Raw genomic sequence first — 26,479 nt, 5'->3', positions numbered from 1 at the left:
AGAGCCATTACACACTGTTCACGGCTGTGTAACGTGGAGCGCACTAGAGTATCCTTCCACCAACCCATCTCATTATGTACGTAGATAAGACCTGTTTAACGGCGGATTGATATCTGCTGCGAAGTGCAGAATAATGGCATGTATAACTGAAATAATTTAAAATAATCTTTTATTGCTCATCGGGCAAAGCGCAACCCATAACAGAGCACAGAAAAATAAACAACATCGCACCAATAGTCCTAGTTGACCCAGATTACCCCATTTTTGTTGCGCATACTGAATATTGCTAACTGATAGCATGCTAACGCTAAACACTCCTGCTTAGTTTCTAACAGTTTATGAATTTGCATGATTATTTGCTACATTTTCGCCAGATGTCATAGCTAACTTCCTGTGGTGTGGGGCGTGTTTGCCTGGGATTTCACGATGTTTCACACACTTTAGCATGTCCTCTAAACTAACAGGAACACGAGGTTTTGGCTGAAGCTAACTTAATCGTCAGGCTCATGTGGGTTAAAACAAAGCTTTAGTGGATTTTTAGAGCACGAAGCAGGAGTTGTCTCATCAAATTTAGATTTTTGACTGTATATTTACATTCAATAAAGGCAGCGCGGTCCTGTTTTGCTTTTGCAAAGAAAATCCACCCAGAAATATCCAGATGTGATCTATTACATCATAATAATCAGAATTTATTGGCGGAAAAGACTTAAGTCTCAGTGTGCGTTGTCAATCTAAGCCAGCGTGTTTTAAACAGGTGAAACATGTACAGAATCAAATATCAAATGGAACAATATTTTTTAATATAGTATGAACACACATTAGCGAACTCTGATTTTAGTCAGGCTGACTATTAGCTGGATGGATTAAAGTCTTTTAGCATATGACGTTTATGTTAATCTATCCTAACGCTCCCTGTTGTTTTATGCATATTAAAAAACTATGTGTACCTTTTAATGTGAAGGATAATTCTTCTCCCTAATTTAAAATGTACTGAATAAACGATCGATTATTTAGTTTAACAAAGCACATCAAAAAAATACTAGACTTTTATGAATTAATTCTTGGATTAAAATGACCGAAATCTGTATCTGGATGACCGCGTGACGCGGACGCGCTAGTGACGTCAGAGACCCGGAAGTAAACGCGCAGCGATGTTTTCGTAGCATCAGCTCAGCTGGTTTTCGCCAGAGCTCCTCCGCTGTTGTCGGCTTTCTCTGCTCCTTTTCTTGTCGTTGACTTTCTGCGTCGCCACCATGAACGTGACGCTCGCTGTGAAGCAGTATGTCACCAAAATGATTGAGAACAGTGGACCCGGGATGAAGGTTCTGCTGATGGACCGAGAAACGGTGAGAGTCCTCCGGCCGCAGCCGCTACAGGCCCCGCTGTGATCGGGACCAGGCAGGTCCAGCCTGTTAGGGCAAGTCTTGTACTGAGGACTGTACTTCAAACCTGTTTTACGTTTTATTACAGAATCAAATCGCCAAATTGATAATAAAGAAGAACACAGACAACAGCCAGTCATTTGTTGTCATTCAATAGCTTCATTAAACTAGTAAAATCTATTAAATACAGTTCTCTCGCCTTATAAACATTATTGGCACCAAATCCTTATACACCTGAAAGTTATAGTTTTCCATGGTTGCCCATGACTGGGCAATACACGTGTCCCCGAGTCTAGAGTGTGTGTTTTTGTGTGTGCAGCCAACTACACCGTCTTTTCTCCACACTAAACTGAATCGAGTTATTTGAAATTTCTATTGCCACCGATGTCAGAACATGCCAAGCGGATTGGATTTTTGAATGGAATTTGGTGCACTGACCTGTCAGTAGGGGGTTCTGTTAAACCAGGGGGCCAGTAGGCGGCCCCCAGGGACAAAATCCAGCCGGGGTTTCTGTCCTAACCGGGAGAAAAATGCTTTCAGTGAGGCAGTGGAACCACAGATCTCCCTTTTATTATATGTGTGTGTGTGTGTGTGTGTGTGTGTGTGTGTGTGTGTGTGTGTGTGTGCAGACCAGCATTGTGAGTGTGGTGTACACTCAGTCAGAAATCCTGCAGAAGGAAGTCTATCTGTTTGAGCGAATCGACTCCAAGAACAGAGACAACATGAAACACCTGAAGGCCATCTGCTTTCTAAGACCCACCAAGGTACTCATGCCTGACCCCCACAGGATGTAACCATAGTAACCGGGATGACCAGTGTCTGCCTTTTGCAGGAGAATGTGGAGCAACTCATCCAGGAGCTTAGACGACCGAAATACAGCGTCTACTTCATCTGTAAGTGTCTGACTGCAGGAGACAGAGGAGACAGGACTGTCTGATGTCTTCTAATGCTTAAACACTGATGCGTACGCGCGCGCGTGTGTGTGTGTGTGTGTGTGTGTTCCAGACTTCAGTAACGTGATCAGTAAGAGTGAAATCAAAGCTCTGGCTGAGGCTGATGAACAGGAGGTGGTGGCTGAGGTGCAGGTGAGGGTTCAGACCAAATGCTGATCTTTCAGGGGTCACCGTGGCTCCTCGTTGTTGGTCACAGTAAGATGTTGTGATTTGAACTGTGTTTGTTTGTGTCTGCAGGAGTTTTACGGAGATTTCATTGCCGTCAATCCTCACCTGTTCTCATTGAACCTGCAGGGTGTGGCCAGGGTGAGAGAGAACACACCGTCGCACTTGTTCCCTTTGCTTGGATAGATTCGGTTGATGGTGATTTCCATGTTTTCAGGGGCGCAGCTGGGAATCCTCCATGTTGTCTCGCTGTACTCATGGTTTGACCTCTGTCCTGCTGGCTCTGAAGAAATGTCCAATGATCCGCTACCAGCTGTCGTCTGACATGGCTAAACGGCTCGGAGAGAGCGTCAAGGTTTCCAGGGCAACAGCCCCTCATCACATGTGAGCTCACGCGCGTTTATTTGGACGTGTGACACGTTCTCTTCTCTCCGTCAGCAAATCATCACAAAGGAGTACGAGCTGTTTGACTTCAGGAAGACGGAAGTTCCTCCTGTGCTGCTGATCCTCGACCGCAGCGACGACGCCATCACACCTCTGCTCAATCAGGTGCGCGGTCACATCGTGATCCACAGTTTCCAAATCAAACTTTTGGTTCTAATGTGTGTCTTGTCCTGTCCTGCAGTGGACGTACCAGGCCATGGTCCATGAGCTCCTGGGACTTAACAACAACCGGATCGACCTGTCCAGGGTCCCCGGTATCAGTAAAGACCTGAGGGAGGTGGTCCTCTCTGCAGATAACGATGAGTTCTACGCTAATGTGAGTCCTCTCACCTGTGATGCGTCCAGGTAACCATGTGACCCGACCTGAGTCCAGCCTAATAAAACTGTGTGTGTCTTAGAACTTGTACCTGAATTTTGGGGAAATTGGTACCAACATTAAAAACCTGATGGAGGATTTTCAGAAGAAAAAACCAAAAGGACAACAGAAGCTGGAGTCCATCTCCGATATGAAGGTCAGACACACAAAGACAGGTGGTTGTTGGTGTCGATGTCTCACACACACATTCTCCCTTTCTCTTCAGGCCTTTGTTGAGAACTACCCCCAGTTTAAAAAGATGTCTGGGACCGTGTCCAAACACGTGACAGTGGTCGGGGAGTTGTCTCGGCTGGTGTCGGAACGTCGGCTGATGGAAGTCTCAGAGGTGGAGCAGGAGCTGGCCTGTCAGAACGACCATTCCAGTGCCCAGCAGGTAGCCAACACACACCTGGAACACTACACACATGCTTACGCACTAATGACAAGCTAAACATGAACGTCAGTGGAATTGTGCTGCCCCCTAAAGGGTGGACCCTGTATTTTAACATGAATTATATCAGCAATGCAACTTAAAGTATGATGTTTCTCTTGTTGCTGTGGAAATAAGAAGTGTGTATGCACGTGCATGATGTGTCATCAAGTACACTGTGGGGTGTTTGTGAGACTGCAATTGATAAACTGTTAAACCAACAAGACAAAGGACAAGCCTGATGTTGTGCAGCTGGTGAGCGTGACGGAGAACAATGTTTTCGGGCTTTCTGTAGAAGGTCCGGCGGCTCCTGCAGAACCCGCGTGTCACAGAGCTGGACGCCGTCCGCCTCGTCATGCTCTACGCGCTGAGATATGAACGCCACAGCAGCAGCATCCTGCCGGCTTTGATGGATGAGCTCAGCAAGAGGGGAGTATCTGAGCGACACCGCAGGGTAATGTCATCACACCAACAGCACGTCCCAGCTGGAGACAACTGGTCAGGAAGTCACGGGTGTGTGTGTGTGTGTGTGTGTTTAAGATGGTGAAGTCAGTGGTGGAGTATGGAGGGAAAAGGGTCAGAGGAAGTGACCTAATCACGGCTACAGACGCCGTCGCCATCACCAAACAGTTCTTCAAAGGCTTCTCAGTATGCACACACACGCACATCGACACACACGCTTGCAGAAAGAGGGACTCACCTGTGTGTGTGTGTGTGTGTGTGTTACCAGGGTGTGGAGAATGTGTATACTCAGCATCAACCTCTCCTCAATGACACTCTGGATCAGCTGATCAAAGGTCGCTTGAAAGACAGTCAATTTCCTTACCTGGGCGCCAGCAGCCTCCGAGACAGGTAACACACACACACACACACACACGTACAGGTTACTGTACTTATTGATGTCTGATAGGTGTCACAACTGATTTATTCTGTGTGTGTGTGTGCACGTGTGCCTGAGACAGGCCTCAGGACATCATTGTCTTCATAATTGGTGGTGCCACATTTGAAGAAGCTCTCAGCGTCTACAACCTGAACCGCAGCTCACCGGGAGTCCGCATCGTTTTGGGAGGAAGTTCTATCCACAACACCAACAGGTGAGGACCTGTCAGTCTTCCACCACAGAAATGAACCTGGTGCCTCCTGTGAAACACCTCCCCTTCACCTGAATGTATATTCTTCTCTCAGTTTCCTGGAGGAAGTGATGTCAGCAACAGGTCACAGCAGCGACAGACCAGCAGGAACCGGTCGTCATAGTAACCGAAACTGAATATTTTGTAGGAGATGAAGCAACATTCCACCTGTGTTCGTGTGTTGTGGGTTAAATGTAAAAAATAAGATCCCTGTTGTTTTGACCACTCTGAGCTTTTCATAACAAATCTGACACACTCGGAATCTGATGGAGGATCCAGTCCAGTAATCAACTCCCACCAACTAGTAAAGCAGTGTGTTCTGCTATGTGTTCTCATCTCCGTGGAAGATTCTGTTTGGAGATGGATGCCTGTCACTTTCCAACATTTGATCTGTAGTCACTTATTGATCCATACCAAGTGTCCGTGCGTTGCTGCAGTTGAAAGTGCTGCGGACAGTCTGTAAAAACCTCCAGCTTACTGAGCTAAAGGTAATGCTGCGGTTGAGTTGGTGTTCTCCTGATCTTGTATTAGTCCCAACAGAACCAGAACAATGTCAGACTGCTGAAATGAATAAAACTGATGTTTTTACTTATAAGTGATGAAGTTGAGCGTTAATGGAGGACCTGATGAGTTGAGAACAAAATTACAATGGAGATCAAACCCTCAAGTCAACCTTTACCTCAAAACCTGTATTAAATGTTGCTTCAGTGGCTGTTCATATCATTATTAATTAAATTTAAACCACAATAATACAAAGACCAAACCTAAGCGGCGCAGTCGTTATTATAACTGTTATTCCAGGTCGTGTCGCTAGATGGCAGAGTCGCGCTCTAATTACAAATACAGCGCGCGATCACGTGTCCGAGCGCGTTCACGCGTGACGATGAAGAGAGAGAGAGCATCTGTACGCACACACACACACACACACGCATACACCGAGCAGAGAAGCAAACGGTCGGGTTATCGGTGCAGGATCTACCGGACTCGGAGCTTTTGTGGTGCCGCCGAACATTCCGCCGGACCGGGACCGACCTCCGCGTCCGTGTGATCGTCCGGCGAGTTCTGAGGAGAATGAAGAAGAGCGCGGCGAGCAAACGGGTAGGAACGCGTTTTGCTCATCTGCATCATTCTTCCATCCATCCATCCATCCACCCATCCGTCCGTCCGTCCGACCATTCCGACGCGGTCTGGTGATGAAGATCAGCTCCTCTTCATCAGCCCGGTTCAGGCTAAAGATAAAAAGGGACGATGATGAAGTGATGAAGGCTTGCTGCAGTATTAATTCAGTGAAAACACTGACACTACAGCATAGCACAAGTAGTATTATATACGAAAAGAAAAGTAACCAGTAGACTTTCTGATGAATGGGCCCCCGAGATGCTCGTGATACTATTATGGGATACCATCAGGTGCAGAGGAAAGTGGGCTTACCAGTGCGCCGTAGTGTTTTGTGTGCGCACTTAATGCTCCTGCTGTCTTCTAAAGTCTTCTCCGTTGGTTCTTTGTGGGTTTTCAGGGGGTCCAGGATTCGGGCCAGCAGCCCACCCAGCAGCCGGACAAAGTGGGCTGGATCAGGAAGTTCTGCGGCCGCGGGATCTTCAGAGAACTGTGGAGGAACCGCTTCATGATCCTCAGAGGAGAACACCTCTACATCTCTGAGAAAGAGGTGAGACGCCTGCTGATGTCTGCACGCTATCAGAGAGGATTGTGGGTAGTTTTCTGCCGCTCAGAGTGATTGATTGTGTGATTTGTTCACGATTCCTCTTTAACTCGCCTACACCATCATCATAATCTCAAGAATCTCCCTTTCTCTCCACTCAGGTTAGGTGTAATCATTAAAATTCAGCAGCATTTGCAGGTTTTAGAACTCTGATGACGTGATGACGGGAGAAAATGCCAGAGGAGGCTGATGTTGCTCGGCCGGCAGGGGGCGCTACAGGCCCTGCGTGGTTCCCTATTAATAATAAAATCTTCTAGCTCCAGAAGAACCAAAATCGTGTTTGTTCTGTGGTTCAGGTTAATCTTCCTGAGCGATGCTGATTCATACCTGGATGGTGCTGCGTCGCCGTCAGGAGTCATGTGACCTCTGACATCACAGCCTGATAGAAAACCTGCTGACCTGATTAGAATTAAAATATGCTGAGTTTACTCAGAAAAACCAACTCGGTGTCTGATTTGAACACTTGTGCGGTCAGCTGTGGGTCGCTGCTGTGACGTTAGCGTATAAGACGAGTTTTTCTTCAGTTTAATTTGGTGCTAATGTGTTCTGTGTCTGCAGGTAAAAGACGACCGTAAAGCACAGGAAGTGTTCCATCTGGCCGATTACGAGCGCTCCGAGGAGCTTCGCAAAGCAAAGAGTCGCAGCAAGAAAAACCACAGCCGCTTTATTCTGCTGCGCTGCAAAAGGCCCGGAAACAGCGTGAGTACGTCCCACTGGGACATCACAGCAGCACCAGCGCTGTTTCATCTAAATAAGCATCGAGGGCCGTGCACGGTGATTAACTCTCCTCCCACTGTGAGATGAAAGTGGGTGAGAGGTTCTGGAGGTGTGATCCGGACCATTAGCCGGGTCCACGGGGCCGGAGAGGTGGTCGGCCATGCTGGGTCACATGATCAGTGTGAACGAGAGGATCTTCTGTTTTGGACAATTTAATAATTAAGTCTGTAATTATCATTATTCTGCCCTTTAATATGGAGCTTGTTGACGTGCAGGACGTGCACGTGCGAGCTGCGTGTTTTTGTGTCTGCGCCCTGATTGGTGGGTTTCCTCCGGGTCGCCGGATTAGTTCAGATCTGAGATTGGCCAAGCGTGTTGTTTCTTCCTCTTGTGGAAGGTTTAATCTGCACAATCCTGTTAGTGGGATGATGATGCAACAGAAAAATCCCTGCAGCACTTTCACGTTTGATTCCGCTGCAGCTGAAGAGAATCAGCAAGTCGGCCGAAAAAACCCTCAAATTTGCCTCTCTTCCTGAGCCCTTCTGACTCTGGGTGAGTTTGGGAGTGAAAAGAGGTCCGATACGTTTAGGAAGCCACGTGTTTTACAATAAATAAACCAAAACATTAGTGGGAGAGAATCAGGGTCCAGGAAGGTCAGCAGGTCGAGGTTTGTTCCCGTCAGCAGGTCGAAGAACGTCCATCCTGTTTTAAAAGTCTGACCTCTGTGATGATAACGACCTTTTTCTGTGTGAAGTTGAAGATGGACGGTAACACGGTGCATCTTTGCAGGTTCCCAACCTTCTGTTTCTTGCAGTCAGTCCTGAGGAGAAGGAATCATGGATCAACGCCCTCAACGTGGCTGTCACCAGAGCCAAGAACCGATCCTTTGATGAGGTCGGTCCTCCTTCCTTTGATGTGTTAAATCTGCCGCGGTATGACGCAATTCCCTTTCATGAAGGCGTCGACGCTGAACAGATGTTCAGGAACACACACGCACCCAACCGGACCGCTTCATCCAGTTCTGGTTCAGAACCGTTGAAAACGTTAGCTTACTTTAGAGAACCTGACGTGTTTGTGTGATCAGGTGACTATCGAGGAGGATGGCGTGCTGGCTCACCCCACCAGAGACCGAGCGAAGATCCCTTACAGTCGCCGCCTGCCCACCAGAGGACACCTCCTGGCGGTGGTACCGGCTGTTCTGTCTGAGATCCGATGGTGAACGCGGCCGTCAGTAACCCCCCCCCCTCATCTTCATGCTCCTCACAGGCCTCCACCTCCTCCCATGGCATGCTGACCCTTGACCTAGTTGCGGAGGAGGATGGTGCCCTTCAGGAGTACGACGACGACTGTGACGATTCCTGGGAGAACGACCTGCAGATGGAGGGGTCGTGCGGGCAGACGGACCTGATCCAATCTCGCCAGCGAGCCGACACGGACGTATCGAAGCTGCGCGTGACTCCCAAGGAGCCCAAGGTGAAGACGAGCAGTCTGCCCAGGGGCAGTGAAAGGTCCTGGGGGAAGAGCTCCCACCTGGATGCTGCAAAGGTCCACAAGAAACACCAGGTTCAGTTCGACTTGCTTCTGTTCTGTATTCTGAAGCTGGGCGGGAATCAGACAGACCTGATTAGGTTCCAACTGTGGGGTTACAGGTTCTTCAGGCTCAGTCTCGAACACCACAACCAGGGAAGAGGTTCATCGCGCACGCTCGGAGCCGCTGTGCCTCCATGGATGAAGTGCTGTCCTCCAGGTACACCTCGGCCACGTGGTCCAAAGCGCCCACCTTCTGGTTCTGCTCAATCCCTCATCCAGAAGATCACAGGAACTTTTGCTCTTGGGCTCAAGAGGTTTCTGTCTCTTTCTCACCTCCCTCAGACCTGCCATGATCCGCTCCGAGCTGCGGTCCGCCCTCCGTCGTTGTCCGACCGAGGAGGCAGCAGGAAGTGCAGCAGGAAGTGCGTCTGCGGTGCAGCCGGTGGGTCAGCTGCAGAGCCTCATCGCTCAGAGGATGCAGAGGGCCCAGGAGCTTCTGGAGGAGATGCGGCTGCAGGTCAGACGTTGGCGTCTCTGAAGGTCAATGGATGTTCTGAAATGTTCTAAAACTGGTTTTGACTCACAGGAGCTGCAGAAGGCCAAAGTGGAGCGGGAGCGAGGAGGCGGCTCGCCTTACCTGAAGGGCGTCGACTCTCCTCGCCTCCACCACCTCCGGGGTGCAGACTCCGCCCACTCGAGGTCGGTCCTCGAAAGCATGCTTAATGTTTCTGCTTGATCCGTGTGCACATCTCAGATTGTGACAGATTCTGTGGTTCAGCAGATCCTCTGGGTCGCCCAGGAGCCGGAGCAGCGACTCCCCTCGCCTCCGGGGCAAAGATTCCCCCCGTCTGAGGGGAAGAGAATCTCCCCGATCTAAAGCCAAGAGGAATCGGACCAAAGGGGCCGACTCACCTCGATCCAGAGGATCCAGTTCTCCTGCCACTAGAACCAAAGATTCTCCTCAACCCAAAGAGTCTCTGCAGGGTCCATCCAGGTGCTCAGGTCCAGACCCAGAGGATGTTCCTGCTGCACAGAACTCGCCTGAACCAAATGCTCTGGGTTCGAACACATCTCAGGTGAAATCAGGATCTGCGTTGTTGCAAAAATCGGAAACCTGCGGTTCTGATCCGGGATCACCTCGTTCGGATCAGAAGACCTCACCGAGCCCATCAGGATCCTTTGAGTCCTCACATTCCAGAACCGCTGACAACCCGTGTGTGTCCCCTCCTTCGCCGGTCCTGCTTAGGGAAGACGACCTTGACGTGGCGAGCCAGCGTGCTGAGGCAGAGCGCCTGCTGGAGGAGGCGGTGTCGTCCTGGAAGGAGGCTCAGGAAGTCCTGCAGGAGGTGAAGGAGCTGCAGAGCCAGACGCTCCGGCGCCAGCGCAGGAGAACCTACGAGAAGATGATGCCGACGCCAGCCGTGACGGACGAGTCAGACACGATGGCCTCGCCAACGTCTCCCGAGGAGGACGGCGAGAAGGCGTGAGGTGGGGGGGGGGCAAAAATGTGGATCGTTTGGAAACCAGCAGAACTCTCTGCAATGTCTGAAATCTTCTCCAGTCGCCGCACAGTTCTGCTTCATTTCCAGCAAAGTCTTTTTCCAAAGACACGTTTGGGTTTTGGAAATTTGAAAAGGGACTGTTTTTAATATAATTCCCAATTTTTCAAAGGTTTTCCAGTTTTATTACGAGATTTTATACCAGGAGTTCAGCAATAAAGAGCACAACGTGGTGGTGGTGGTGGTGCAGAGAGGGGGCGGGGGGTCACTAATTTATGTGAGATTTGTCTTGAAACAATTTTTATAAATGATCAGGTTTAATCACAAAAGTCTTTCCAGGGTCGATTTTCTACTACAATCAGGGATTTTATAAAAGTGAACAGCTAAAGACTTAAATAACGATGGTGGAGCTCATCAGTCATCTGGGGCCAAACTGGGGCCAGTCACAATCTTTGAGTGGCGTTCTAGCAGACTGGAGGGGGCGGGGCTTAGTTTATGGCTGCATGCGGCCACCAGGGGGCGATCACCTCCCTTAGGGACGAGGTAATAGGCAATAAGTGTTTATCAGGGACTCAACGTAAGGTTGAGGTTTAGCCCGTTAGCATCATTGGATCGCTAGCGAGATATGTAATCTGTGATCCAACCTGACAACATTGTACTAAAGTCACATTTAGGAAACTAAGAGTGACATTTATGCACCAGCAGGGGGCGCCAAGCCTTTCAATCCCAGCCTTTATTTCGCTTGGTCCTGATCTTTGCTGCGAAGTAATTTAACCTTTTTAAACTGTTGAGTTGTTAATGATACCAGGTCCAGTCTGTAAACAGGAACCAGAACCTCCAGAGGAACCAGACCAGGGACCCGCCGTGTTGTGGAATTGCATGTTTCTATTGTTGATTATTGCGTTTGTTCTTTTAGCTCAACGTGCATGTTCACTGCAGTGTTTTGATTGGTTCATGTTGACCACGCCCCTTTTTAAACATGTGCAACCGGACACGATTTTTAATGAATTTATCTGTGACGTCTTAGTTTGAGATCAGTTGATGATGATTTACAGGAAGTTTTTGTCTTAAAGACGTTAAACAATAATGTACTTGTTGTAGTGAAAAAAACCACCTCTTGGACACAAATTTGGATGATTTCATGTCGTTAGCCTTTTGTTGTCAATGTTAGCGTTTTTATCAGACTTGGCAGCAGCGGAACACTGTGAAGTTTCTTGATTGTGTATTGATTATCAGCTGCTGTCGACTGGTATTGATCACTTGGGCACCGTGTGCAGAAAAACACTGAATCCGCACTAATAACACAGGTCAGGCCTGACGCTGATGTAATGAAACGTGCACATTTCAGGCCCGATCTGAAGCTAATCGAGCGATCGACTCTTTAGTGATCTCGTTTGTGCTGAGACGGCGCCGTAGCAGGTCACGCTGTGGATAACAAGTTAGTCACCTTTACTGTTTTAATATAGGAACGTTTGCTTTGGTCTATTGGACCAAATTGTATTTAATTAATTTCATTTGTTCACTGTAAATTTCTGCTGCTGATTTTGTAAATGTGACTTCTCGTTGGTCGGCGACTTAGGACAAAAGACACAACTTTCATTTCTGTTGTGAACTTTAAAAACTTGTTTTATGGTGCAAAAATTAAAAAAAAAACTGTGAAAAACAAAGAAGAATGAATCCTTCGGTTAAATGAGGTGACAATTAGAAGGTCGAGGGTCAACACCATTCAGTTAGCTGTGAGCCGTTAGCATCTGTGAAGCTAGGGAAAGTTTAAATCAGGCAGAGGGAGGTCAGCGAGCAGATGTAGGGCAGGACGAGCAGCATCGCTCCATTACACAGCTCCACCTCTGTGTGTGTGTGTGTGTGTGTGTGTGTGTGACAGAGGGATTTTATGATTGCGTATGCATGCGTGAGCATTTCATCATGCTTAATGTGCTGCGATCATGTGTGTCTGTTTGTCTTGACACAGAAATCCACATCAGACCTTTAGTCTGCCTCCGAGATCAGACCCAAACGTGTGTGTGTGTGTGTGTGTGTGTGTGTGTGTGTGTGTGTGTGTCCAGATGTGTTGCACTGCCATCATGAGCTCCCACTATCCCACTCTCAGAGGACACGTGAGATACTTTAATCTCTTTTTTGGACGATATTCTCTCCATCCCACAGTCATGTGACCTGTTTATTCACTAAAGTAGTGACTGCATTTTAGATCTTTTGTAACAGAAAACACGTGAAAAACCTGCTAACTGTGCGTGTGGGTGGGTATAAACAGTATTAGCTAACTGTTTTAGCCAGTTGATTCATGTTCACATCACAATAATCAATTATTTATTCTCCCCCTTCGTGTTATCGTGCTCGCTCGCACATCTGACGCTTCTGTTTTAGTTATTCGTATGACATCCATAATTAAACACTCACACTCACACTCACACACACACACACTCACACTCACACTCACACACACACACACACACCCCTAGTATGAAGTCAGACTCACTTTGTCCATTTAAAACAAATACAGAGGACTGTTCATGTGTGTGTGTGTGTGTGTGTGTGTGTGTGTGAGTGTGTGTGTGCGTGTGTGTGACTCAGAGCCCTGCAGCTTTCAGAACCTCGTCCTCATTTGCTCCTCACTTCCTTGTTTCCTTGCCTCCTTTCCTCATTTGTTCTGTCCTCATTGGTCCTGGCAGAGGAAGAGGAGTGGTTGTCGTAGCAACAGAACTAAAAATACTTCCTGTTTATTATCATGTTATCGTGGTTAACAGCTGAGGTCACCATGATGTCATGAATCCCACAGCTCACACCAACAACAGTGTGTGTTAGGGTGCGTGTGTGTGTGTGTTTGCGCCAACCTCTGAAATATTTAATGGCTGATCTGAAAGCTTTTGGTCATCATGTTATTTTTATAACACACACACACACACGCACACACACACACTGCTGTATTGATCAGTACTGATTGTCCTGTGCTCTGTAATCAATCAGTGTTTCCAGTCATTGATCACTCTTGGATCTATTGTTTTAGTTCATGAACTGGTCTGACTGGTTCAGTTTTTGGTTGGACTCTCTTCCTGTGGCTCCTCGGGTCAGGTGATGTTCAATCCTTCCTCCTGAAAGTTGAAATATGCGCGTTATCAGAAGAAGACTGAGGATCTGCTCCGATCCCAGCTGTGATCAGCTGATCAGGCACGAGGAGGATCAGAAGCTGTGCCTGGACAAGAAGCGGTCACACAAAAGTGTAGTTATAACATCTTTTGGCGTCAGACGTGCTTCGAATGTCACGCGTGTTTTAGTAAACTTGCTCTTCTTTAACAGGTAAAAACAAACTGAACCATCAGACGCTCCAGTCAATCACTGACGGGGCGACACCGCCCCCTACAGGACACACGAGGCGTTGCAACAGCTCAAATCTGAGTACTACAGTTTATTTTTTTTAAAATATACTTTTAAAACATTTAAATGGAACCATCAACCAGTTACTAACTCATGTTGACACACTCTGAACTTCCTGAAAATAAGATCATGTTTAGAGATCCAGTCAAGGTATATATTTTGTGAATGAATTTGAATTAATTTTGTTTTTATTCAGGTTTTATTCTGTTACATAATCAATCAATCACTCAATCAATCAATAATCAGGTTTTTACGCACAGTGACAGAAGAAGTTCGATCACCTCAACCGGACAGATGGACCCAAGCAACGTTCAGATCACCTGACCGCAGGAGTATAAAGATTATATTATTACATCTCAGGTGTTGAGCTGCTTTTCAATTAAAATACCTAAAACATTTCAATAATTTAACAGAAACTATGAAAAAGTTTGATCTTTACATTTTTGCAGCAAATTAGTATAACTTAATTGGTTTTAAAATAAATCATTAAGGGATGACGTCACTGCCAGAGGTTTAATCTCCAGAAGTACCTGAACGCATCACATGACATCATAATTTATAAGGGTCAATCAGGTTCTAAAGACTTTGACATGATACTGTGTAATACTGGGCTCTCGGACTGGTCTTGGTGGAACGTTAGTGTCCAGTTCTGAGGAGACACTTCCTGTTCCAGAGATCCAGACTTCCATGTGGAAGCAGAAGCTTCAGCTGTCAGGTCAGGTGATACTGGTGCCTACTGGTGCATACTGGAGAGACCAGCAGGCGCTGATGGGAACCAGATGAGACGGGATTGGACGGTTCTGAAGGAAGAGCGAGGTTCTAAAGAGAGTTCCGATCGAACTACTCTTCAGTCTTCATTGTTCTCATCATCCTCGCTTCTCTTCCTCTTCTGTCCCTGAGTGCACGCCACTTCCTCTATGGACAGGAAATGACCAATCAAAGCAGGCTCCTTCATCCCAGCGCTTCAGAAACACAAACGATGTTTCACCCACCTTCGTCGTTTTCCTCATCCTCAAGATAATAAAAATTAAAAGGAAAGAATAAAAAGATGTGCTGAAGCCAAACAACAACAACGACAACAACAACAAGTGACCCCACCCACCTCATGACCTGGCCGTGTGTGAAAGCTCCACCCCTCGTGTCCAACCTCCGCATCATCTTCATCCTTATGCTCATCGTCCTCATCGTAGCCAGCAGGAAGCTCCGCCCCCTCCTCGCTCTCATCTGCAGACACACAGAACCAGTCTTCATATGCTGGGATGGAGCCATCACCCCCAGCAACGCACGCGATCACGTGACCTCGGCTTAATGTGCCACGCTGCTATGAATCCTGGGATACATTAGGGGGCACTGGGGCTGACGGGGGAGGTCGCCGATAGATGAACGTTCGCATCCTCGGACTCACCGTCGTCGTCGTCGTCGGAGTTTGACGCCTCATTGTCGTCGCAGTCGAAGCCGTCCAGGTAGGTGACCTGAGGCAGCAGCTGGAAGACGCCGTCCCGGTAGTCCGCTACAGACGTGATGTCACAGTTCAACAGCTCCAGGCTCCGCAGGTTCTTCAGGTTCTGCTGCAGTGGGACCCAGCTGAGATGTTAGCTGTGTGTGTGTGTGTGTGTGTGTGTGTGTGTGTGTGTGTGTGTGTGTGTGTGTGTGTGTGTGTGTGTGTGCGCGCGCCCTCACCAGTGTCTCCAGGTGAGTCAGATCTTGGATCTTGTTCCCGCTCAGGTTGAGGTGCGTCAGGTTTGGACATTTCTCCGTCAGCTTCTCCAGAGAACCACTCAGGTTATTGTAGCTCAGGTCCAACTGAGGGACAGAACACAGCAGATGTGGACCCTTGTTGGGGGGGGGACACCTCAGAACAGCTGTGATGACTCCAGCCAGGCCAGTGACTGACCTTGCGTAGTTTGGGCAGCGAGGGCACTTTGGCCAGTGAGCCCAGACCCACGTTGACCAAACTGAGGTACTCGAGTTCAGAGAACTCGTTAGTGAGACCTTCGATCTCTCCGTCTGTGGAACGACAGTTATCTAGAATCAACTCCAGGACCTGAGAGAGACGGGCAGAGACAACGTTCAGAACCGGTGATTTGACATGAAGACACGTGTGTGTGACCCAGAGTCCAAACTGGTTTTACTCCCTCTTTCACTCCTGTTTAAATTACCAGAAGACAGTGTGTGTGTGTGTGTGTGCGCGCGCGCGCCTGTGAGAAAGAGAGACGCAGATTATAGGAGATTACACACACACACACATACACACACACACACACACACACACCATCTGTCGTTCACGGCCTGAACCTTCACCTAACACAAGACCAGTAAACTGGAGCCAGGTTTAAAATCCAAACTGTTGGTTTGTGTTACTGGAGTGCACTTTATTGCTAATCTCTTAATCTCGCTCTTAAACACGCACGCGCATGAAGCTTCCTCAGGAGTGACGTCAGCTGTTTTTTTTAATTGGAACCGGATCACTTGTAACTGATCACAGCCAATCACAGAGGGGACGTTAAACGGGTACCGCAAAAGTTCGACAGTGTGGAAGGAAGCTCTTTGATGCTGATGAAGATGATGAACGGGACCGAACAGAACCTGACCGAAACGACCCGAACAGCGAGAGCGTGTGATGATGCGCGCGTGCAGCACCTTCACCTCCGGGGCTGATGCAGGTGACAAAGCCGGAGTGAAGTGCGGGAAAGCGACTCACCTCCGCCGGGCTCCGGTTCCGAAGCTCCAGTCTGACCCGGTTTTTCATATCCATTCCTCAAAGTTAAAGTTCCGCTGATCTGTGGGTCGGCGCCGTCTCCTCAGGAGCTCCGCTGATCCGAGGAGGTACCCGCCCCCGTTGGCCCCGCCCCGCTACCAGTTTTTGGCCGCTGATTCGTCGGTTTACCCGTCAATCATGTCTAATGGCTTTAATCCACAATCTGACCGATAAACAGTCGATTTCAAACGTCCCAAGTGTGAGTTAGTGGCTATAGCTGGGGAAAAATACAGAATATGAACGCATAACGGTCTCAGACATGTCAAAATCTGGGTGTTTTCAGTTTTACTGCAGAAAAAGATTTTATAAATAAAAGGGTTGTTTCAGACGTTTTTAAAACTAAAATTGACCTCCAAATTACAGTTGTGTGGGGCTCGTAAATTCAGCCTCATTGTTCTGTGTCTGAACACTTTTAGTTTATGATTCACTTGTAGTTTATGAGGTTTGTCAGTGGTCCAGGTAGTTGTTGGACATGTGCAATGACCGAGAGTCTGTCCATACTTTTATCTCTTCTCAAACCTTCCTGAATTCTGAAGACCAGCTTTCCAGGACCAGTCTGACTAAGATGAGCAACCATTAAACTGTTTCTGTGGTCAGCCAACCACAGATCTCCAAACAGGATGCTACTTTCACTAATACAACCCATTAATCAAGACGTTTGATGGGTTTGGTATTGATAAATTATGACTGACCGATAAAGTCACAGTTCTGAGCACAATAATGTAAATAATCCACGATTGAGCTGAGGGTGTCAATGTGACAGAATCAAAGACAAGGACCAGCATTTATTCAAAAAGAAGCATGTTTATATATCAGATTACCATTAGACAGCCATCATCAGTGTCAGCGTCGCTGTGATGGTGAGGCATTCAGGGTACACTTAAAAAAATACAACTTTATATGTACATAGAAAAAAAGGTTGGTTTGACTTTATAAAAATAGACTGAAGCAAGGATCAGAGGAGCTGGGCCAATTACCAATAACTGCTGAGTGTTCATACTTATGTAAGACTTTTTCACTTCCTGTCACACAGGCTCAAACAGGAAGTGGAAATGACCGGAAACACCAGGTAGGAAGTGGACTCTGAGCCTAAATATAAATGGCTGGATCACCGACGATGATGATAGCATTGATTGATTCTGAACAACTCAACCAGTTTAAAATGGAACCGATGTGTTTAAGGAGCAGGTCACCACCAGCTGCTGACTGAGCTGATCAGCGTTTGGATGAGGATGATTTGAGTTCTAATCAAAGTGGAAAACATCAGGAACAGGAAGTTGTCATGCTCACAAACAGAAGTGCCTTCTTCTGTTTTTATTTGGTTCTGCAGGGTAAGACTTGGGTTGGACAGAAAACAAAGGGATGAGATGAGAGAACCACCTGCAACCTGATGGTGCGTTTGTACAAACCAAGTCACTCAGGTTCTTCCTCCTCCTTAGGAAGCCATTTTGTTTCTCTCCTCGTGTCGTTACTCAGTCATCGGGATTCAAACCCCCCACCTTCTCTTCCGCTCAGTCTCTGGACTAGCCCTCTGTGTTAGGAGCTAACCTCTGTCGTCTCCCCTCCCGTCTCCACGAGCGTCACCTGACCCTCCTCACCCTCCATGATGATGCCTCCTTCCTGCAGCACCACCATCTCTCCCTCCTCGTCCACCATTCCGGCGGCCGTCTCCTCCTCATCCTCGCCTCCCACCACCTCCTCCGGGCTGGCGGCGTTGGCGGCTGCGCTGGCGGTGCTGTTTGCCTTGCTGGCCTGGCTCTGGGACATTGCCTCCAGTTTGATGCGGTACTCCTCCGCCTCCTGCTCCTTCTGCAGGAGCTGCTGCCGGTACTCCTGCGCCTTCCTGTTGGCCTCCTGTAGTTGCCTCTGGAGAAGCTCCTGCTGAAGTCGCAGAACATGTAGGAGGGACATTTTGTAACAAAGTTTTGTAGATGAGGGGGCCACTCACCGTCTCCCCTGTGTCACTGTGGTTGTTGGTCACCTCCAGCTTCCTCTTCCTGGACGGAGGCGGCTGAGGCTCCTCACTCACCACCTCTTCCGTCACCGTGTTGGCCGGTACCGCCAGCACTACAATGGAACAGCCATTAAATCAACAAGTGGGCCCCAGTTACGCCGTCAGGCTCTGCTTCCTGTTCTAAAGTTCATACTTTGCTGTCCGTGCTGCATGGTGACGAAGAACGGCTGCGACATCCCGCCGGTGGTCTGCAGGTTACCGTGCTGATCTGTAACTATAGTGATGACCCTCTGGCCGCTCTCATTCACCACGGCAGTGTGCTGGATGTTGGAGTCCAGAGCGCTGGCGGCCATGGCTTCCTCGGTGTCCCCTGGAGCAAAAAAAAGACAGAAGCATCAGACCTGTGCGCATTCTAAACTGGAAGCTTAACTAACATTAACACCATTTTTACCTGCGTTCGCCTTGTTGAGCAGCTCGGTCAGGTTGACCACGCCCCCCTGGATGGCAGGTATTCCCTGGATGATGAACTGTGGCTGGTTGGTGGAGCTGCTGGTTTCCACATTCATCTGGTTCAGGTTGACCTGGTTCATGTTTACCTGATTCTGCATGCCCTCCTGCACACACACACACACAGACGCACACACACCATCCTCAGTGAGGGTGAAGGGTCGTGAGCCTGAGCAGTGAGGCAAGAACATGTGTTCCTACCTGCAGGAGCAGCATCAGCTCTGTGTTCTGGATGTCAACAGCGATGTCAAATGGCGTCTTTTCGAACTTGCTGAGCGCGTGCACGTCAGCGCCGTGTTTGATGAGCGTCTCTGCGACTCCGTGATGTCCGTGTTGTGCCGCCCAGTGAAGAGCCGTCATCTTCAGCATGTCTTTGGCGTTGATGTCAGCGCCACTCTGAAGAAACAACACACGCACACATCAGAGCTGCACCATAAATGCTACATGAGAAAAGTTCTGAAACCTGCAATGTTACAACGTGATCTGGGACCACCTGAGTCCACAGGTAACTGATGTGAGCGTGAAAAGTACCCGAATCAGGAGTTCCACGATGACGGTGTGTCCCTCTGCAGCAGCCATGTGCAGTGGCGTCCTGTCCACTTTGGTGCGAGCATCTCGGCTAACCCCAGCTCTCAGCAGGACATCAGCAGTGGAGTAATGACCATGCTGGGCCGCGAGGTGGAGGGGGGACGTTCCCAGCTACAGACAGATGAACACACGAGAGACAGAATTAAGACTCCAGCCACACTGAAATAACAGATTCTTCTCCATCATAGTGTTCAGTTTATTCTGTTACAGGATAACAAACACAACATTGCCATAGAAATAAGGAGGGGTGTAAACAATGAGTGCCACAAAGACTCACCCAGTCAGTGGTGAACGGCGCTCCGTTGGCCATTAGATTTCTGACCTCGTCATCTTGACCTTTCCGGGCCGCCTCAAGTAGACGCTTCCCAAGGTCCACCAGTGACATCTGACACACACACGCGCGAAAATGATGACTGTCACACTCTTCTATGCGACACCAATAAGCAGCAGACGCAAGTGGAAATATTAAGCTTCCGTTCTGACTGAATGGTGGGGAATAAAGCGGGAGGGTTGGAAAACAAGAGCAATCACGATAACACAGAAAGGATAATTAAGTCTTTTATCATTTTTCAAGCATTAATAGTGACTCTTTCTGTTGAACAATAACAACAGTAAACTTTAAGACTGTCCACGTCAACAAATGTGAACATTGTGAGTCAACAAATGTGAGTAATCGAGCTTTGCGGTTAGTCAGCGAGCGCAGGCTAAAACATCGGCATCAATTATCGGACGCCTGTTGTCTCTAAGTCCTTCCCATATGTTCCTATAGATCGGGACGGGATCATCATCATCATCATTAAAACCTAGCGGAAAGTTGATTATAACGGTTCAAAGTCTTACAGTCGACCACTTCCTCCTGTTTAAAAATTGAAAGTATATTTAAAAGTATGCACAATCGCGCTAATTAAAAAACGAAACTTTTACAAACGGAAAAAAAAAATTGACAAAAATATTTTTTGTCAAATTAAAAGGCCACGTCCCGTGTTTTTATAGTGCAAAGATGTTCTGGTGGCTGTTTTTAACCGGGCACAATGGCTTGGAAACTGGGCCACAGCCAGGAGACTGGGCGAATTCGCTTGTCCGATAATGGATGCGGGGTCACCGTGTGCTGAGAAGACGAGCTTTTCTGCCCGCTGCTGAGGAGCCATTTTACGCGCCTTCACGACAGAAAAGAGTCCGCCATGTGCCGCGTCCCTGGCTGCGATTTAAACCACACGCAATCGTATAATCCAACATTTTAGCCCAAAACTTTTAAAGTTACTCCGACAGGAAACTGTTTGATATTAAGTTGTTGGTTTTCCGGGGGAAGTCTCAGAGAAATTTCCTATTTTACACACGGTGAAAAAACTACTTCCACATCCGGTTAAGTAGCATTGTTGAAGCGTAGACGTTCCTCGAGCGTCCTCGGGCTTTTTACCCATCAACTCCTCATAATACACATTTATCAAGTGGGTGGAATGTAGTTGTTGAGAGGAAGAAAATAATGGTCAGCGCAGCTACTTACCGCGTCCAGGTTTGCTACAATACGAGTCCGCCGCAGTGCTGTTATCTGCTAATGTTAGCAACTAGCCGGCTAAACGGAACAACTCACGTCGGAGAAATTTTGCGTCTTTTTCTTTCGTCGCGTTTTACAAACAGGTCAGTAATATGTAAACTACCATTTACAATGCGCAAAACTCGGACATTAGGCGCCACTGCGACTGCTTGTTTATTACGCAAAGTTACTACACGACGACATCGGCTGGCAGGAAGTTGTATCGTAGGCTTCAAAACAAAAGCACAGGGCGTAACCTGTCCATAGGTTGTCTATTCTGGATCCAGCGGATTGTATGGAAGTTCCTTTGTTATATTTTACAGAATTAAATCATGCGTTGGATTTAACCTAAATGTGTCATCAGCGGGACCTCGAATCGTGTTGCAGAAAATGCACAGCTGGCATGTACACTATACAGTTATTATATTGGTTTAATTTGAAATAATTCTGTTGAACTACAGGCCGAAACGTTTGAACGCTTCATTTTAAAACTAAGAATCTTATGTTGAAAGTCCAGACAGGAAGCTCAGTCTTCATTGCGTTTTAACTCGCGCTAGTTTTCGCCATTGACGTGTTAGCTGTTAGCCTAAATGCATGCAGACGGTTAGTAAGTGAAATATCCGGTCTTTTACCTTGTTTTCACCTATGATTCCGTGTGTTTAGCTCTCGCGAATCAACACAGGTTTGGACGAGTGATTCTCTGTCCAAAAACTTTAATGAAGACACTTTATTTGTGTTTTTTTCCTGAACCAATATGGCGGCCTCTCGACACCGGAGGTGGAAGTCGGAGTGAGTTAACCTCCCAGTGGGCGGGGCTTGGGGCGTCGCTGCGGCTGGACCGGAGAAAACGTCGATAATCGGATTAAAAATCAGTCCGAACGTCCGTTTGCTCTTCTGATCGGAGTTGGTGACTAGATTGTGTTATGTGAGCTAAGTGTGAAGAAAGAAGAAACTTTTGAGTTAGGTCAATTAGGAAATTGGATTAAAAAGAGCTACTCAAATCTCCAAATTATTGATATGTATAAAGGATATTTATGTAAATGTTCGGGTCCAAACACATCTGACGTCTGAAATCATGACTTTAACCAAGGTAAAGCGACGAGATGTGCAGCGAAAGTGAATCCAGATGTTACATATTTAAATATCTAGTAATATTGATTTAAGTATGGATCTTGGGTTTTATTTCAATTTAGATTCTGATGATTTTACTGGCTGAAATGATTTTGTTTTTTAATCTATGTCGTTATTTTGCATGCATTTTTAAAATATATACTTTTCGTAAATACTACAAAAAAACATTGTTAACGTGTTCAATTAGAGAATCCAAATAAATGTCTCCTCATGTCACCCAGATTGGTAAATGATTGTTTTAATGTTTGAGTGTCACTGAACTGGAACAAACTGCGATAGAAGCTTTAATTGTTGGGAGGTGAGATTGAGCATCGCCAATGGCAACAAAGCAGCAACAAATGGCACAAACAAGAAAAAAATCCTCCACAAATAAAATAAAATAATGCACAACAGATCAACATACATTAGTCAGATTAGGCTTGAAATCTGAATCCCTTGTTTTAACATCACTGAAATCGCTTGCTGTCATTCCTCACTTTAATGTCTAGGTAATAAAAGGGGCTGCTGCCCTCAGTGTCTCCTGTAAATGCTGATCAATACCCTAAAAAGAGTCAGCAATAAACTGAAACAATCGTCTTCCCTCTTATTTGCACCAGCTTCCAAATGTCAACATTTACCAGTAACTACGAGGTTACAACCATTAACCAGTGTGTAGCTAGTTACATGATCTGATTATTGAAGTATGTTTAAATTAATCACATTAATATTCTAAAATCCCTAAATTATTAATGAATCAGCAGAAAGGTTTCCATAGAAACCGAGGGGATGTCACAGAATCTAGGACTGAGACATTTGGATTCAGCGCAATACACCAACATTCCAGCTGGCTCCGCCCACACGTAACCATGGTAACATGGTTGTGCATCCATCTGCACCTGCGCTCACACATTCGTCGAACCCAAATAACATTCAAGAGACAGAAACGTGGCAACTGGCATCGACAGGAAGGACAAACGGGACAACGAGGACTCTTGGACGTGTGCGGGGTCAGAGGTCAAGGGTCACGATGTGACGCGAGGGGGCGTCACAGCAGCAGGTTGAGACCAGCCAGCAGAGAGTCGACGTCGGCCAGAGGAGCTCGCCAGAAGGTGAAGGAAGTAAACTGGGACAGGAAGTCCTGCAGAGAGAGGGGTGGACAGATGGGTCAGACCGGTGCTGCTGCTGTATTAGGACCACACAGTCGGACCCGCCCTGACGTGACCCTGCTAATTCTGGCCGGGACCGGCTGAAAATGCCTCGGCCCTGACTGACCTCCTCCTCCTGGCAGGAATCGTCCTTCCCGGCGGCGCTCCGGGCCGGCTCCTCCGTCAGGCCCAGGTCCTCCAGCTCCGACAGGTCCAGCTCCGGGATTGGCTGCCTCCAAAACAGGAAGGAGTCGTACTGGCTGCTTGACCTGTCCATCATCTTCGAGTCTGAGGACAAAAACGTGCTGGTGAAGGTGCTGAGTGCTGGCACCGGAACCAGAACCAGAACCAGAACCGGGTTTGGCATAAATTACCAGCATTAATCTGGAGACACATCTGATGAAACTCCTGAATTTATCAGTCACGCCAGAATAAACCACAAGTTATTTAAAGTCGGGTTAAATCTGGATTAAATCCGCGGAGACGCTGATTCACCATGAATAACCGAACCGGTCCAAATTTCAGACCTGCTCAAAGCAGGCGGGGTTCTGGGACGAGGCTGGGTCTGAAACTGAGACCCCTCCACACCAAAAGTCCAACTCATCTGCTGGTTCTTGGACTGTGGATGAGGTGGAAAGAACCCACATCCGGAAATACCCAGAACAGAACCCAGAATGTGCTGGCTGTGTATTTCTGTGTTGGACTGGAATAGAATCTGGGTCATGATGTCACTGTGGACTGGAATAACCAACTGGTCTGATCTGATGAATCCAACTCAATCTAGCCCCAAACGAGGCCTTCAAACCAGCGCATTCTGCCCTACACCTATGGACCGGTTCGGTACCGGGAAGACCGGTCCCGCAGGTTCTGGGGCGGCGGTTCCTGTGATGTCCAGGGTGTCTGAGCAGAAGGAAATGTACGGAATCTTGGATCAAACATCTCAACAACACACGACAGATTCCAGGTTCTGATCGGATGAAAGAGGCGCGTTATTGATCGGTGATCGGATGAAAGAGGCGTTGGCTGCCGCAGTGGTTCTGCCGAATCACGTCATCCTTATTTTCATCAGTAATCCTCACACAAATGATCACCAATCGCCCAAGCACCACCGCCACCAGCCTGTTCTTACCTTCCCGGTTCTAAAACGGTGTCGGTTCTTTTGTTCTGATGCTTCGGCCGCAGCAGGTTCACCAGGTTGTGGACGCGCGTCAAGTCGACGGAAATAACGCGACAGTTTCCGGTCACGCCTTTTCACAATTGTGGTTTACTTTTGTTTAATAAAATCACGTGTATATGAACGTCGGGAACAAAAGATAAACAGAAATTAACGGAACAGTGTTTCTTATTTTTTATTAATCTATTAAAGTTCAAATGATAATAAAATAGAAACCGCTTAACATTTTCTCCAGACACAAACTGCACGAATTTAAAGTTTTCTTTCCCCCCATTCATTTCAGAGTGATGAAAGAATGTGGCTGCCAGCCTAGATCAGCATTAGTTTAAACTATTTTATCGCTTTATAGTAGTTTTGCATTTATTACTATGTAATTGTTCCGAGCCGATAGAACTATACTTCTGTGAAAATTAACCAGGACTTTTAATTTGGAAGAATGATTTGTTTCCGTTATGTGTGTGACAGGAATTTTTGTAATGTTGAGTCATTTTCCTCTCATGACGTTCCATTTGGACGAATTTTGTTCTTTGGACTTTTAGACTGTTACATCTTTGTCTCAGATTGTAATGTGAAAGTTTAACATCTGCTGGAACAACATTTGGACAGGAAGATTTCTCACCTCTGGCTGTTTGACGGGCCCGATTCATGTCACACCGCGCAATTAGTTTCCATAACTGAACCATCTATTCTTCTTTTTGAGTGACAGAAGTCTGTCCATCATTTGACAGGTTGGACAAGCGATGACAGTGGGCGGCTGTAATGAGTCACTGCGGCCACCAGGCGGCGTAGTTTGACTGGTAACAAACAGGAAGTGCAGGAAAAAGGAAAACGAGCCACACCTCAACGTCTGAACTGCTCCTCTGGACCGATCTCAATGCAACGATCTCCCGGATCTTTGACTCGCTGGATCCCTGATCGACTAGATCTCTGATCTGTTGGTGTTCTGCCCTGTTGGACCGTTATTATCTATCATCGCTGCCTGTTGTGGTGAGTTGATGCGGCTGTTTCGCTGATAATGTTCTCTGTTCCGGTCATGTTCTAGCCTGGGGTGAGTGTTCTGAAGTCGGGAGTTCTGATGTTCCAAAGAACTTTGTTTGTCTCTGTGACAGAAAGTCGGTTTCAAGCAGTTTCCGTAAACCTATGGGTCTGTACACTGTTGCGTGTGTGTGTGTGTGCGTGTGTGCGTGTCCACCAGATGTTACACTGCTTTCTGTTACCTGTCAGATTGGTGACCTTGACTTGTGAACAGTGTTTTTCACCGTGACAGCAGGAATCAGGTCAGAGAGTGAAGTCGAGTCTCCTGTTGAAGCAGCAGGTACAGATGTGGTCAGGTTGCTACATTAGCTTTAATGCTAAGATTTCGCTTGATTTACGCTCCACTAGAACAAAGACTTTACAGGAATGCGCTTGCTAAGGTTTCAGTACACAAACTACAGCTTCAGGTATTAATATTTAGCCATGTTGCTTAGTAACAGTTACAAAGTACTTCTGTTACTGATTCTTTTTATTGAAGCTTAACCAAAGAACCTGTTATGAAATATTCTACGTTGCCTAAAGGACAAAGCAAATTATGATCCTTTGATAAAAGTCCCTTTAGAATAAATGAGCAGTTTATTTGAAGAGCTGGCTTCAGTTGTCAGTTCTAACAACATCTGGGTGCAGACATGTTCATCACCATCCTGTAGTTGAGCAGGAAGTGTGAAAGTGTCGGCCTAGCCTAGCCTCTCCTGAGCTAACAGGAATACTGTGAATTCACCTTGTTTATTGTTAAAACAGCCAAAAAATTAGCTGTAGCCAAAGGTTGTTTGTGGCTTCAGACAACAATAACAAACAAGTTCCCAGAATTCCACTGGGCAGCCACACACTTCTGTTTTCCACACCAACGTTTTCATACAACTTTTGACTAAGGGGAAATTGACTAAGAGGAAATTCAGCATCCCTCATTTAAGCGAGCAGCCCGAGCCGCCGAGTCGCTGTTCCATCCTTGGGCGTTT

At 47.2% G+C, this 26,479-nt stretch overlaps 6 protein-coding genes and 1 long non-coding RNA gene across 13 annotated transcripts in view; 4 read left to right on the top strand and 3 right to left on the bottom strand.

Moving 5' to 3' along the window:
• The first annotated feature begins 1,124 nt into the window (after positions 1-1,124).
• On the top strand, positions 1,125-5,454 carry vps45 (vacuolar protein sorting 45 homolog). The gene is made up of 15 exons (XM_003969165.3): positions 1,125-1,346; positions 2,012-2,146; positions 2,215-2,275; positions 2,388-2,467; positions 2,573-2,641; positions 2,718-2,855; positions 2,939-3,049; positions 3,126-3,260; positions 3,343-3,456; positions 3,526-3,693; positions 4,025-4,183; positions 4,270-4,377; positions 4,460-4,581; positions 4,692-4,823; positions 4,915-5,454. Exons 1-15 carry the CDS (start codon positions 1,254-1,256, stop codon positions 4,994-4,996), a joined length of 1,707 nt encoding a protein of 568 aa, XP_003969214.1. The 5' UTR covers positions 1,125-1,253; the 3' UTR covers positions 4,997-5,454.
• A 275-nt stretch (positions 5,455-5,729) lies between these two features.
• plekho1a (pleckstrin homology domain containing, family O member 1a) lies at positions 5,730-10,493 on the top strand. 3 transcript variants are annotated; one of them, XM_029844567.1, is made up of 10 exons: positions 5,730-5,957; positions 6,376-6,525; positions 7,138-7,278; positions 8,086-8,190; positions 8,381-8,479; positions 8,563-8,859; positions 8,946-9,043; positions 9,169-9,343; positions 9,413-9,525; positions 9,605-10,493. In XM_029844567.1, the coding sequence occupies exons 1-10, from the start codon at positions 5,931-5,933 to the stop codon at positions 10,311-10,313; spliced, it is 1,914 nt and encodes a 637-aa protein (XP_029700427.1). In that variant the 5' UTR covers positions 5,730-5,930; the 3' UTR covers positions 10,314-10,493. The 3 variants fall into 3 exon arrangements, with proteins under 3 accessions (XP_029700427.1, XP_029700426.1, XP_029700425.1); XM_029844566.1 differs by having other exon boundaries at positions 8,381-8,482; positions 9,608-10,493; XM_029844565.1 differs by having other exon boundaries at positions 8,381-8,482.
• A 3,388-nt stretch (positions 10,494-13,881) lies between these two features.
• Positions 13,882-16,561, bottom strand: anp32e (acidic (leucine-rich) nuclear phosphoprotein 32 family, member E). Of its 2 annotated transcripts, XM_011609238.2 has the most exons (7): positions 16,417-16,561; positions 15,610-15,759; positions 15,396-15,518; positions 15,121-15,283; positions 14,818-14,939; positions 14,708-14,726; positions 13,882-14,630 (listed from the first exon to the last, which is right to left on the bottom strand). In XM_011609238.2, the coding sequence occupies exons 1-7, from the start codon at positions 16,468-16,470 to the stop codon at positions 14,563-14,565; spliced, it is 699 nt and encodes a 232-aa protein (XP_011607540.2). In that variant the 5' UTR covers positions 16,471-16,561; the 3' UTR covers positions 13,882-14,562. The 2 variants fall into 2 exon arrangements, with proteins under 2 accessions (XP_011607540.2, XP_011607541.2); XM_011609239.2 differs by lacking the exon at positions 14,708-14,726.
• A 696-nt stretch (positions 16,562-17,257) lies between these two features.
• Positions 17,258-21,873, bottom strand: gabpb2a (GA binding protein transcription factor subunit beta 2a). Of its 4 annotated transcripts, none has more exons than XM_003969168.3 (8): positions 21,027-21,873; positions 19,800-19,907; positions 19,466-19,633; positions 19,136-19,330; positions 18,879-19,041; positions 18,621-18,797; positions 18,422-18,540; positions 17,258-18,354 (listed from the first exon to the last, which is right to left on the bottom strand). In XM_003969168.3, exons 2-8 carry the CDS (start codon positions 19,905-19,907, stop codon positions 18,010-18,012), a joined length of 1,275 nt encoding a protein of 424 aa, XP_003969217.1. In that variant the 5' UTR covers positions 21,027-21,873; the 3' UTR covers positions 17,258-18,009. The 4 variants fall into 4 exon arrangements, with proteins under 4 accessions (XP_003969217.1, XP_011607542.1, XP_011607543.1 ...); XM_011609240.2 differs by having other exon boundaries at positions 21,689-21,873; XM_011609241.2 differs by having other exon boundaries at positions 17,258-18,351; positions 21,027-21,872.
• LOC105417182 (uncharacterized) lies at positions 21,023-22,408 on the top strand. The gene is made up of 2 exons (XR_964955.2): positions 21,023-21,160; positions 21,834-22,408. It is a non-coding gene; the product is annotated as an uncharacterized lncRNA (long non-coding RNA).
• Positions 22,409-22,458: 50 nt separating this feature from the next.
• mllt11 (MLLT11 transcription factor 7 cofactor) lies at positions 22,459-24,563 on the bottom strand. The gene is made up of 3 exons (XM_011609242.2): positions 24,441-24,563; positions 23,439-23,599; positions 22,459-23,304 (listed from the first exon to the last, which is right to left on the bottom strand). Exons 2-3 carry the CDS (start codon positions 23,589-23,591, stop codon positions 23,212-23,214), a joined length of 246 nt encoding a protein of 81 aa, XP_011607544.1. The 5' UTR covers positions 23,592-23,599; positions 24,441-24,563; the 3' UTR covers positions 22,459-23,211.
• Positions 24,564-25,263: 700 nt separating this feature from the next.
• Positions 25,264-26,479, top strand: part of cdc42se1 (CDC42 small effector 1) — a 5,369-nt gene continuing 4,153 nt past the window's right edge. The window contains exon 1 of the mRNA XM_029844633.1: positions 25,264-25,472. The gene's annotated coding sequence lies outside the window, so the exon portion shown is untranslated. The remainder of the gene's footprint in view (positions 25,473-26,479) is intronic.

Source organism: Takifugu rubripes, chromosome 12 (assembly GCF_901000725.2).
Source record: "Takifugu rubripes chromosome 12, fTakRub1.2, whole genome shotgun sequence".
In the NCBI taxonomy this organism is placed as follows: Eukaryota; Metazoa; Chordata; class Actinopteri; order Tetraodontiformes; family Tetraodontidae; genus Takifugu; species Takifugu rubripes.
The sequence above is the reverse complement of the archived record's forward strand: the minus strand, read 5'-3'. Positions and strand labels throughout refer to the sequence as shown.

Excerpts from the sequence above, each read along its gene's own strand:
- vps45 (XM_003969165.3), top strand. The coding sequence starts at position 1,254 with ATGAACGTGACGCTCGCTGTGAAGCAGTATGTCACCAAAATGATTGAG. Across the intron at positions 2,147-2,214 it reads GCTTTCTAAGACCCACCAAG|GAGAATGTGGAGCAACTCAT; the intron begins GTACTCATGCCT and ends TGCCTTTTGCAG. Across the intron at positions 4,378-4,459 it reads AGTTCTTCAAAGGCTTCTCA|GGTGTGGAGAATGTGTATAC; the intron begins GTATGCACACAC and ends GTGTGTTACCAG.
- plekho1a (XM_029844565.1), top strand. The coding sequence starts at position 5,931 with ATGAAGAAGAGCGCGGCGAGCAAACGG. Across the intron at positions 8,483-8,562 it reads GAGGACACCTCCTGGCGGTG|GCCTCCACCTCCTCCCATGG; the intron begins GTACCGGCTGTT and ends TGCTCCTCACAG. Across the intron at positions 8,860-8,945 it reads AGGTCCACAAGAAACACCAG|GTTCTTCAGGCTCAGTCTCG; the intron begins GTTCAGTTCGAC and ends GTGGGGTTACAG.
- anp32e (XM_011609238.2), bottom strand. The coding sequence starts at position 16,470 with ATGGATATGAAAAACCGGGTCAGACTGGAGCTTCGGAACCGGAGCCCG. Across the intron at positions 15,760-16,416 it reads GGAACCGGAGCCCGGCGGAG|GTCCTGGAGTTGATTCTAGA; the intron begins GTGAGTCGCTTT and ends CGTCTCTCTCAG. Across the intron at positions 14,940-15,120 it reads CTCCGACGACGACGACGACG|ATGAGAGCGAGGAGGGGGCG; the intron begins GTGAGTCCGAGG and ends GTGTGTCTGCAG.
- gabpb2a (XM_003969168.3), bottom strand. The coding sequence starts at position 19,907 with ATGTCACTGGTGGACCTTGGGAAGCGTCTACTTGAGGCGGCCCGGAAA. Across the intron at positions 19,634-19,799 it reads CGCCGTTCACCACTGACTGG|CTGGGAACGTCCCCCCTCCA; the intron begins GTGAGTCTTTGT and ends ATCTGTCTGTAG. Across the intron at positions 19,042-19,135 it reads AGCTGATGCTGCTCCTGCAG|GAGGGCATGCAGAATCAGGT; the intron begins GTAGGAACACAT and ends GTGTGTGTGCAG.
- mllt11 (XM_011609242.2), bottom strand. The coding sequence starts at position 23,591 with ATGATGGACAGGTCAAGCAGCCAGTACGACTCCTTCCTGTTTTGGAGG. Across the intron at positions 23,305-23,438 it reads ATTCCTGCCAGGAGGAGGAG|GACTTCCTGTCCCAGTTTAC; the intron begins GTCAGTCAGGGC and ends CTCTCTCTGCAG.